Source organism: Chelonoidis abingdonii, chromosome 6 (genome assembly GCF_003597395.2).
Source record: "Chelonoidis abingdonii isolate Lonesome George chromosome 6, CheloAbing_2.0, whole genome shotgun sequence".
In the NCBI taxonomy this organism is placed as follows: Eukaryota; Metazoa; Chordata; order Testudines; family Testudinidae; genus Chelonoidis; species Chelonoidis abingdonii.
Window position 1 is genome coordinate 137733 of NC_133774.1, and position 11886 is coordinate 149618.

At 47.3% G+C, this 11886-nt stretch overlaps 1 protein-coding gene across 3 annotated transcripts in view; it reads left to right on the forward strand.

The window, feature by feature from the left end:
• The window catches only part of LOC116823316 (myosin-IIIb-like), a 130561-nt gene that overhangs the window by 52092 nt on the left and 66583 nt on the right, over window positions 1-11886 (forward strand). For all 3 annotated transcript variants that reach the window (XM_032777781.2, XM_032777784.1, XM_032777783.2), the window contains one exon: window positions 8597-8708. In XM_032777781.2, coding sequence (XP_032633672.1) covers window positions 8597-8708 — 112 coding nt within the window. The remainder of the gene's footprint in view (window positions 1-8596; window positions 8709-11886) is intronic.

Consider the following 11886-nt stretch of genomic DNA (forward strand, 5'->3'; position numbering starts at 1 on the left):
CTGAATATGAACCTCCAGGTGGAGGAGGTTCTGGAGATAGAGGAGCCGGTGGTAGATATTTTGTCGGCTGACACTCCCACAAGGGTGGCCTTACCATTTATTCGGACGATCCAAGCGAAGGTTGATACCATCTGGCAGTCTCCAGCATCTATTCCGCCCATGGCTAGGGGAGTTGAGAGGAAGTACATGGTGCCCTCTAAGGGGTACGAGTACCTGTACGTACACCCTCCTCCCTGCTCCCTCGTTGTCCAGTTGTTTAACGAAAGGGAGCGCCATGGCCAGCAAGCCCCTGCCCCAAAAGCAAAGGAGGCTAGGCGCATGGATTTATTGGGAGGTAAAATCTACTTTGCAGGGGGCCTCCAACTCAGGGTGGCAAACCAACAAGCCCTGCTTAGCCGCTATAACTATAACACCTGGACAGTGGTTGAGAAATTCACAGAGCTAGTCCCCCAAGACTCGCGTCAAGAATTTGTGGCCCTTTTTGGAGGAAGGATAGAAGGTGGCGAGAACTTCTCTCCAGGCCTTGTTAGACGCAGCCGACTCCACGGCCAGAACTCTGGCTTCAGGAATTACCATGAGGTGAATATCATGGCTTCAGGTGTCAGCCCTTCCACCTGAATTGCAGCATACGATACAGGACTTGCCCTTCGAAGGTCAGGGCCTATTTTCGGAAAAGACTGACCCTAGCATGGCGAGGGAGTCTGGAAGGACATGGGTGATCATGCGCTCCGTCGATGCATCCAGCACAGACTCAGCGCCAGTGTTCTGACCAGTCTCCGGCCTTACCCTCCCGCATGGACAGCGGCACGACTGGACCGGAGTGGCTAAACGCGCATACAGATCACCAGATCCGAGGACGTCAGAAACAACGCGCCCCAACCAACTAAGACCAACTTTTGAGGCCTGCCGAGGGACCCAATGGTACTCGCTATCCAGTCCGTTCAACAGGTCCTTTTCCCGTGCCGCTTTTGCACCGCCTTCTTTCCTCGGCCCTCGCACCTAAGTAGCCCATGAACTTTCCGTCATCGGTCTTAACGACCCATGGGGTAGAATTTGGTACCGCCTTTCAGTTATTTCGCCCCCACCCATCCCCATCCTCGTCCCTCTCAGGGACCTTTTCTTATGAGCAAATCCTCTTGAGGAAGTATGGTTCCCTCCTTGCGCCTGGGGAGCTATAGAGAAGGTACCGGGAGGTGTTGAGGGGCAAGGGGTTCTACTTCCGCTCATTGCTAATCCCAAGGCAAAGGGAGGTCTTCAGACCAATTTCTGACCTGGCGGGGACTTCAACAGTTTTATAAAGTTGAAGTTCCGCATGTATTGTCATAAGTAGATACGTAGGTAAGGGTTAAGTTTCTTTTACCTGGAAAAGGTAACCAAACACCTGACCAAGCAGGACCAATCAGAGACTGGATTGTTTAAAGTCCAGGGGCCTGGGGAATTATGTATACTCGGGGTCTTTTTGTTTCTCGGCTGTGAGTAAACAGGTTTTCTCCTAACTTCCTTCTTATTCAAATATTATACCCAAAGTCTGTGAGTACAAAGGAACCCAAGCAGTCGGCTATGAGGAGCTTTTGGGTTGTTACGAATAGTGTGGAATGGCTGTGTCTTTGTTGTTGTTTCTCGCTGTGAGTTAACCAGCTTCCTCCTAACTGCCTTCTTATCTCCCAGTGTCTCATACACATCTGTGTAGTACAAAGGAACCCCAACATTCGGCTTAGAGGGCTTTGGGTTTGTATTACATGTATGTGAATTTGGTTGGACTGGTTTAATTTGGGTATCTTTTTAAATAGACTGTTTCTTCATATTTTCTTTATAAGCAAGAGCCTGTATTAGTTTTCTTAATGCAAGATTATTGTTTATATTTTCCTTTCTTTTTTTTCTTAAAGTTTTCTTTTTAACCTTGTGGAAAGTTTTCTTTTCTAGTAAGGCAGAGAAGTGAAACCCTCTGTATCAGACCTGTCTCCCTCACGGGAAGGCAGCACGGGGAAAGGGCAAGCCAAGGGTTGGTATTTTCATGCTCAATTGTCCTGAGGCAGAGAACGCTATCTTTGGAGGAAGCAGAGAAACCGGTTTTCTTGATACTTGGCGGCTAGACAAAGGCAAGCCTGGGAAGGAGGGGGGAAGGGGCTTTTTCTCCCCTGCTTTTAGCATCCAAGGGATTTGGAATCTGGGTGTCCCACCAAGGGAGGGTTGGGGACACCAGAGAGAGGAAAGGGGGGATCAGGCCCTAGCAATTCCTGATCTGGTGGCAGCCTATCAGATCTAAGCTGGAGATTAAGCTTAGAGAACTTCATGCTAGTACTTCATATTTGAACTCTAATGTTCAAATTGAGGATTAATACTATGACAGGTATCCCTCGGGACCATCATCCCATCCTTGGATCCTGGAGACTGGTATGCCGCCCTCAATATGAAGGACGCGTATTTTCACATTGCCATTTATCCTCCGCACAGACGGTACCTCAGGTTTGTGGTCAACTGTCAACATTTCCAGTTTACGGTCCTTCTGTTTGGCCTCTCCACAGCTCCAAGAGTGTTCACAAAGTGTATGGCCGTAGTCGCCGCCTCCCTCCGTCGTCGACGCATACACGTCTTCCCGTGTCTCGACGATTGGCTCATTCGCGGGGCCTCCAAGACCCAAGCAACTCGGCACGTGGGCGTCGTCAAGGACCTATTCATCCAACTAGGCCTGACGATCAACCTAGAGAAATCTACTCTCGTTCCCACACAAAGAATAGAGTTCATTGGGGCCATTCTGGACTCCAATCTCACTAGGGCCTGCTTACCACAGCCGCGGTTTCACGCAATGGTATCTATTATACAAGGCCTATAAAAATTCCCAACCACTTCGGCTTGAACTTGTCTTGGCCTCCTGGGTCACATGGCTGCCTGCACATTCGTGACCAAGCATGCCAGGCTACGCCTACGTCCCCTTCAAACTTGGCTTTCCTCAGTATACCACCTGGGGAGACACAATATAGACAGGATCCTCACGGTTCCCCCGAGACTCCTAGGCTCCCTCGACTGGTGGTTGATGCCCTCCCAGGTGTGTGCAGGAATTCCATTCCGTCCGCCCCAGCCGTCTATGGCCCTGACAACGGATGCGTCATCTCTCAGCTGGGGTGCTCACTTCGGACATCTTTGCACTCAAGGCCTTTGGTCATCTCAGGAGCTGGCCTTGCACATCAGTGTCCGAGAGTTGAGAACAGTCTGCCTTGCGTGCCAGGCGTTTCAACAGCATCTGCAAGGCCATTGTGTCTCAGTGTTCACAGACAACATAACAGCCATGTATTACATAAACAAACAGGGGGGGACATGATCCTCCCTCCTTTGTCAGGAAGTCATTCAACTCTGGGACTTTTGTATAGCCCACTCGATAGACCTGGTAGCGTCCTTTCTCCCAGGGGTTCGGAACACTCTGGCTGATCGACTCAGCAGATCCTTCCGCTCTCACGAGTGGTCGATCTGTCTGGACATTCATTCTGTTTTCCGGAAGTGGGGATTTCCCCGCATAGACCTATTCGCTTCCTGCGAGAACAGGAAATGCCAGATGTTCTGCTCCTTCCAAGGTCTCTCCCCGGGCTCAATCTCGGATGCTTTCCTGATACCGTGGATGAGCCAAATGCGTTACACCTTTCCACCGTTTCTGCTGGTTCACAGAGTCCTGCTAAAGCTCCACAGGGATGGAGCTCGCTTGATCGTGATCGCCCCAGTGTGGCCGAGGCAGCACTGGTACACCATGTTGCTCGACCTGTCGATAGCCAGCTCAATTACCCTGCCTTTTCACCCAGATCTCATAACTCAGGACCATGGCAGACTTCACCACCCAGACCTGCAGTCCCTTCACCTCACGGCATGGCTTCTGTGTAGTTGAGCCAGTCAGTTACGCTGCTCTGCCTCAGTACAACAAATACTCCTGGATAGCAGGAAACCTTCCACTCGGTCTATGTATCTGGCCAAGTGGAAGCGTTTTTCCTGCTGGTGCAAAAAGCAATAAATGATAACTCCCTACTCAAGGTCTTGATCCCACCTTCCTGGACTAGCTCTTGGTCTTGCTCAAACTAGGTAGCCTGCGTTCCTCATTGGGGCGCAACTTCTTGGCAGTTTCTCCTCCGCCCTTACAGCGCGATAACGCCAGAGAGAGTCGGAGACTATCCAGGTTCCTCAAGGGCTTGGAGCGCCTCTATCCCCAGTACGCTGCCCTGCCCTACCTGGGACTCACCTGGTCTTAACCAACTTATGTCTCCACCATTCGAGCTGTTAGCACTTGCTGCTGCTATATGCCCTGTCCTGGAAGACAGTTTGCTCGTAGCCATTACAAATCGGCCAAGGAGTCTCCGAGCTTCGGGCGCTCACGGTGGACCACCGTATACTGTGGCACCAAGGACAAGGTGCGGTTGCGACCACCACCCAGAGTTCCTCCCTAAAGTGGTATTGGCCTTCCATATCAGTCAGGACATCTTCTTTCCAGCCTTCTTCCCGAAGCCGCACTCATCACGACGGGAGCAACAATTGCACTCCCTAGATGTCCATAGGGCGCTTGCATTTTATATCGAACGGACGAAGCCCTTCAATAAATCGCCCCAACTCTTCGTTGCAGTGGCAAGACCGAAGAAAGACCTACCTGTTTCCTCCCAGAGGATCTCCTCCTGGGTTGACGGCGTGCGTCCGCAGTGTGTTATGACTTGGCTCATTGTCCCTCGAGCCATCTCACCGGCACATTCTACCCCAGGGCTCAGGCTTCATCTGCTGCCTTCCTGGCTCATGTACCAATCCAGGAAATATGTCACACGCAGCTACCTGGTCCTCGGTCCACACCTTTGCTTCACATATGCTCTGGTTCAACAGTCAAGAGATGATGCAGCCTTTGGCTCAGCAGTTTTGCATTCTGCCACATCTCACTCCTACCCCACCACCTAGGTAAGGCTTGGGAATCACCTAACTGGAATGGATATGAGCAAGCACTCGAAGAAGAAAAGACTGGTTACTCACCTTTGTAACTGTTGTTCTTCAAGATGTGTTGCTCATATCCATTCCAAACCCGCCCTTCTTCCCCACTGTCGGAGTAGTCGGCAAGAAGGAACTGAAGGGGCGGTTGGGTCGGCAGGGGTATATATATCCGGCGCGCCATTCGGGGGTGGCGCCACTCCAGGGGGCCGCCCAGCTGACCCACCAAGTGTTGTTAGGGTAAAAATCTTCTGATGAACGTGCACGCAGCGCATTCACGCGCACCTAACTGGAATGGGTATGAGCAATACATTTCTCGAAAAACAACAGTTACAAAGGTGAGTAACTGTCTTATCCTGCATTTACTTTGGTATGTTAGAAATAATGAATGAGATGCTTGCTTATTTACTAGATAATTTACTTTTGCTCATGATTTATGTCGAGCTGCATCAGTGGAGGAGCTGGTTGTGGGTGATGTGAATTAAACACCAGACATCATATGAAGTTTATTTGTAATAAACAAAGCAACCGTTAAATGTTTTGAGGAGATACATAAACTTCTCTTATCGAAACATCTTTTATAACTACACTAAATTATAATAAGTTTAGGCCTGAACATATTTTTGTAATTAAATTCAGATTTTAAAAATGAACCTGTTTAGTATTGAAAAGAAAAACTATAATGTAAATAACAATCAAAAAATTCAATGAATATAAAAAAAAATTCATTATTTTTTTTTTAAATCGTTGATTTTTATCATAGACTCATAGACTCGTAAGGTCAGAAGGGCACCAATATGATCATCGAGGTCTGACTCCTCCTCTGCACAAGGCAGCCACAAAACCCTGCCCATACACATTTATAACAACCCTGAACCCATGACTGAGTTATTTGAAATCCTCAAATTGAGATTTGAAGACCTCAAGCTGCAGGGAATCCACCAGCAAGCGACCCATGCCCCACGCTGCAGAGGAAGGCGAAAAACCTCCAGGGCCCCTGCCAATCCGCCCTGGAGGAAAATTCCTTCCCGACCCCAAATATGGCGATCAGCTAAAACCCTAAGCATGTGGGCAAAGACTCACCAGCCAGCACCCAAGAAAGAATTCTCTGCAGTAACTCAGTCCCATCCCATCCAACATCCCCTCACAGACCATTGGAGCAGACTTATCTGCCGATAATCCAAATCAATTGCCCAAATTAAACTATCCCATCATAACATCCCCTCCATATACTTATCAAGCTTAGTCTTAAAGCCAGATAAGTCTTTTGCCCCCACTACTTCCCTTCGGAAGGCCAAGAATTCCAGAACTTCACTCCCCTAAAATGGTTAGAAACCTTCGTCTAATTTCAAGTCTAAAACTTCCTAATATCCAGTTTGTACACCATTCGTCCTCGTGTCCCTACATTAGTACTAAACTTAAATAATTCCTCTCCCTCCCTAACGTTAATCCCCCTGATATATTTATATAGAGCAAGCATATCCCCGCCGGAGCCTTCTTTTGGCCAGGCTAAACAAGCAAGCTCTTTAAGTCTCCTTTCATAAGGCAGATTTTCCATTCCTCGGATCATCCTAGTAGTACCCGTCTCTCTGAACCTGTTCCAGTTTGAATTCATCCTTCTTAAACATGGGACTCCAGAACTGCACACAATATTCCAAGTGGGTCTCACCAGCGCCGTATATAACGGCACTAACACCTCCTTCTCCTTGCTGGAAATACCTCGCCCGATGCATCCTAAAACCGCATTTGCTCTTTTTTAACAGCCATATCACATTGGCGGCTCATAGTCATCCTGCTATCAACCAATACCCCAAGGTCCTTCTCCTCCTCGTCGTTTCCAACTGATGCGTCCCCAACGTATATCTAAAATTCTTATTATTAATCCCTAAGTGCATGACCTTGCACTTTTCACTATTATATTTCATTCCTATTACTATTACTCCGTGTAAAGGTGGTCCAGATCTTCCTGAATAGTATCCCGGTTCTTCTCCGTGTTAGCAATACCCCCCAAGCTTCGTGTCATCCGCAAACTTTATTAACACATTCCCGCTCTTTGTGCCAAGGTTCAGTAAGAATAAATAGGTTAAATAAGATCGGTCCCAAAACCGATCCTTGAGGGACTCCGCTAGTAACCTCTTCCAGCCTGACAGTTTTCACGCCTTCAGTACGACCCGCTGGAGTCTCCCTTTAACCAGTTCCTTATCCACCTTACAACTTTCACATTCATCCCCATCTTTTCAATTTAACTAACAGTTCCCCATGCGGAACCGTGTCAAACGCCTTACTGAAATCGAGGTAAATTAGATCTACCGCATTTCCTTTGTCTAAGTAATCCGTCACCTTCTCAAGAAGGAGATTCAGGTTGGTTTGGCACGATTACCTTTAAGTAAATCCATGTTGCAATTCGTCCCAGTTACCATTGAACCTCAATTCGTCCTTAACTACTTTCTCCCTTGAAAAAATTTTTTCCAAGACCTTACACACGAACAACGTCAAGCTAACAGGCCTATAATTACCCGGAATCACTTTTATTCCCTTTCTTAAAAATAGAACTACGTTAGCAATTCTCTGCAGTCGTACGGCACAACCCCGAGTTTACCGATCGCTTAAAAATTCTCGGCTAACGTGGGCTCGCAATTTCACATGCGCCAGTTTCCTTAATCCATCCTCAAGGGTGGAGATTGTCCGGTCCTTCCGATTTTGTCCCATTAAGCTGTTAAAAGTTTGGCCTCTACCTCAGATGCGGTAATATCCACCTCCATATCTCACATTCCCGTTTGTTCAATCCCTCCATCGTCCCGCAACTCCTCACTAGTTCTTATTTAAAAGATCGAGGCAAAATTACTTATTTAGATATATGGGGCATGCCTAGGTTATCCTTATAACCTCCGTTCCATCCTCATGTGATAGCGGGCCCCACTTCTTCTCCCGTTCTTTGTTTCTTTTATTTATGTGGCTGTAGAACCTTTTACTATTGGTTTTTATTCCCTTCGCAAGGTCCCCAGTTCTACGCGGTGCTTTTAGCCTTCCTCACTTTATCCCTACACGTTCTGGATCCTCACTAAGGTAGCTTCCCTGTGCTAATGCCCGCCTTTCTTCCACTCCCTGTAAGCTTTTCTGTCTTTTTCCTTAATCCCGCTCCTTGAGTTGCCTTGCTCATCCAGGCTCGGCCTAACAACTCCGCCCATGGTTTTTTTCCCCTTCTTAGGGATGCAGGCTTCCGACAGTTTCCGCAGCTGCGACATTAAAGCTAATTCCAGGCTTCCTCCGCATTTCAATCCAGAAGTTCTCCGTCCATTCCACTTTCCCTAACTAATTTTCTTAACTCTTTAAATTAGCCCTCGAGAAGTCGAAAAAACACCTAATCCAGACAGATCTACGTTTGTTTATCCTTCCATCTAATTTGAATTGAATCAGCTCATGATCACTCGAACCAAGGTTGTCCCCTACCACCATTTCTTCTACGAGGTCCTCACTACTCACCAAAACCAAATCTAAAATGGCATCCCCTCTCGTAGGTACTTCAACTACTTGATGATCCTGGACTCTTCCGTGCTGCCAGCGTGCCTCTTGGTGCCATACATTTTGGGCTCCACTGTGCTTGGGATGGGTTGGCAAATTGCTTCCCTTGCTCTGCTTCTCTCTCCAGGTTCAATACGCTTCCAGTGGCTTCCTAGAGAAGAACAGAGACACTTTGCCAGCAAATATCCGGGGTCTTTTCATCAACAGTGTCACCCCATTACTGAGTGTGCTGTTCACAGGTCAGTCCCCCTGCTGCGATGGGTGCCCAGTGAGTAATGTTACCAATAATCCCTGAGTTCATGGACTGTGCTTAGGGGAGAGAATCAATCACATTAGAATCCAGTAAACAAATATTGCTTTAAGAGCTGTGTGCTGGCCGGGGGACCCTGCCTGGGACACAGACATCTGCTTAATATTAGACTACGTGCCCTTCACTGTTCCTCCAGCCCAGGATGTCTGTCTTAGACTGAGTAACTGAATGTTTGTGCACCGTACTGCTCACAGCTATCCAGATGCAAAGTATTATCCCAGCACCCCCATGGCAAAAACATAAGTGCAGCAGCCAAACTTGTGTTGCTCTTAGTGCACCCTCTCACCCCTGCTCTGCCAGGGCCTACAGTTCCGGGAGAGTTTTGTGGAGGCTCCAGCATTAGTGCTCCTAGGTAAGCAGGCTTCTCTCTCATGGTCTGGGAGCCATGACTAAGTCTGTCAGCAAACTATAGAGCCAGCTGAGCAGTTAGGCCCCAGTTTATTGGAGGGGGAGGATAAAAGCAAATCCATCCCTGACACGTTACTCCTGAGGAAATTCTGCAACAAAAGTTACAAATTCTGTGCACAATATTTTAAAATGCTGCAAAATTTTGTGTATTTTATTTGTCAAAATAACACAATATAATCACACCAGTTCCAATTATTTTTGGTCATTTATTTCAAAATACCTGTCCGCAAGTATGTCTGTAACAATACAGACAACAACAAAGATTCAGGAAATGTTTTTTGACAAATAAATTCCGTACTAGGCATATTAATACAGAACTCTGAGTAATAATTCATTTAAATGACAGTACAGGTTCGTATTTCCCCCACCCCTCAGAAGTAGTGGAAAGACTTGGGGGAGTCAGAGGTAATGGAGGAGCTGAGGGAGAGGGAAGTAAATTGCTGGGAAGGAGCCTGGGTGTGAACTTGGAGGGTTATTGGGTATGGGTGGGGAAAGTAGGGAACAGGGTTTTTGAGGGGGCAGGGAGGGATTGTTAGAGACCCTGTTGCAGACCCTGGCTGACTTCTAGCCTTTCCCATTCAGTGAGGCACATCTGCCCCTGTCTCCATGTGTTCCTGCACCCCCATGTGTCCTTGCACCCCGTCCATATGTGTCCCGCCACCCCCACTCAGACACCCACTCCCCCATCCCCATGTGGCCCTGCACCCCACCCCCGTCCCTATGTGTCCCTGGAGCCCCTCCCCCTGTCCGGATGTGTGTCTGGGCAGCCACCCCTCTATCCCTATGTGGCTCTGTCTCCCCTCCCCATGTATCTCTGTACACCCACTCAGCCACCCTCTGTAGCTCTGCACCCTGTCCCGCATTCCCATGTGGCCCTGCACCACCCTCCCTCCTATGACCCTGCACCTCCACTCCCATTCAGCCCCTTTCCAAGTCTGTCCTCCCCCACTAGCCCTTATGAGCCCCTGTCTAACCCCCCCCACAGCATCCCATGCTGTCTGCCTCCCCATAACCCTTTCTCCTGACCTGGCCTGACAGGCGCCGTGAAGAAAGCAGGCTTTCTTTTTCCTGGCCGGGAACTGCTGCTGTGTTCTTGTGCCACAGCATCCTGTCATGGGCAAAAGGCAGAACTGCAGCACCATTTCGGCAGAAGCCTTTTTCTGCACAAAAAAAAATAACGTGTGGTTCATTAATTATGCATGCATGCAATAGCGCAGAATTCTCCCAGGAGTAACACACATTTGTGGTTGTGGAACCATCCCTCAAAGGCCATCCTGTAGATGGTAGAAGTGTCTACCAGCATCTGGCTACTTGGAGGTCTTGTTTAGGTCTGAAGAAAAGACTGCCTCCTTTGTTTCTCCTGCACAGGTAATGACCACCTCAGCCCCAAGACCTGGCATGACTTTTTCTTTGTAAAAGCTGCTTGTAGTCAGATGCTCCTCCCTCCAAGTGGTAACACGTGATTAATGAGCACCTTTCAGCTTAAGGCGAATGTTTATCTTTTCACTATCAAGGGCTGTGTGGTTTCTGTAAAGGAGATGTGGCCTTGGCTACTTTGTCATTTTCATTATGTCTGGAAAGCTGGACAAGTTATATCAATTCCAAGAATCAGCCATTTCTTCACCCTTTTGCCACAGATCAAATAGCCCATGTCCCGGGGGCCAGTGCAGGATTGTCCCTATTGTACATTCACCAGTGTTAATTTTCAAAGAGAAGGAACGGGGCCTCCATTTCCCTGGAGAGACTGTTTCTTCCATGAAGGCCATATCTCCTTTTGCATTTCACTGTAGGGGAACTTTTCCTGATTTGCAGCCTGTATCTAATTTTAATTAACATTAGGGCTGTCAGTTAATCACAGTTAACTCACGCAATTAACTCAAAAAAATTAATTGTGATATTCAAACTGCACTTAATCTTTTTTTGCACTGTTAAACAATAGAATACTAATTGAAATTTATTAAATATTTTTGGATATTTTTCTACATTTTCAAAGATATTGATTTCAATTACAGCACAGAATACAAAGTGTACAGTGCTCACTTTATATTATTTTTATTATAAATATTTGCACTGTAAAAATAAACAAAAGAAGTGGGGGAGGGATAGCTCAGTGGTTTGAGCATTGGCCTGCTAAACCCAGGGTTGTGAGTTCAGTCCTTGAGGGGGGATATTTGGGGATTGGTCTTGCTTTGAGCAGGGGGTTGGACTAGATGATCTCTTGAGGTCTTTTCTAACCCAAATAATCTGTGATTCTATGAAATAGTATTTTTCAATTTATCTCATACAAGTACTATAATACAATCTCTTTATCTTGAAAATGCAACTTACAAATGTAGATTTTTTTTGGTCAGTGAATCATAGAATATCAGGGTTGGAAGGGACTTCAGGAGGTCATCTAGTCCAACCCCCTGCTCAGGGCAGGACCAGTCCTCAGCTAAATCATCCCACCCAGGGCTTTGTCAAGCATGACCTTAAAAACCTCTAAGGAAGGAGATTCCTCCACCTCCCTAGGTAACCCATTCGAATGCTTACATTCCAATGTTACATAATTGCACTCAAAAACAAAACAATGCAAAACGTTAGAGCCTACAAGTCCACTCAGTCCTACTTCTTGTTTAGCCAATTGCTAAGACAAAAAAGCTTGTTTACATTCACAGGAGATAATGCTGCTGGCTTCTTATTTACACTGTCACCTGAAG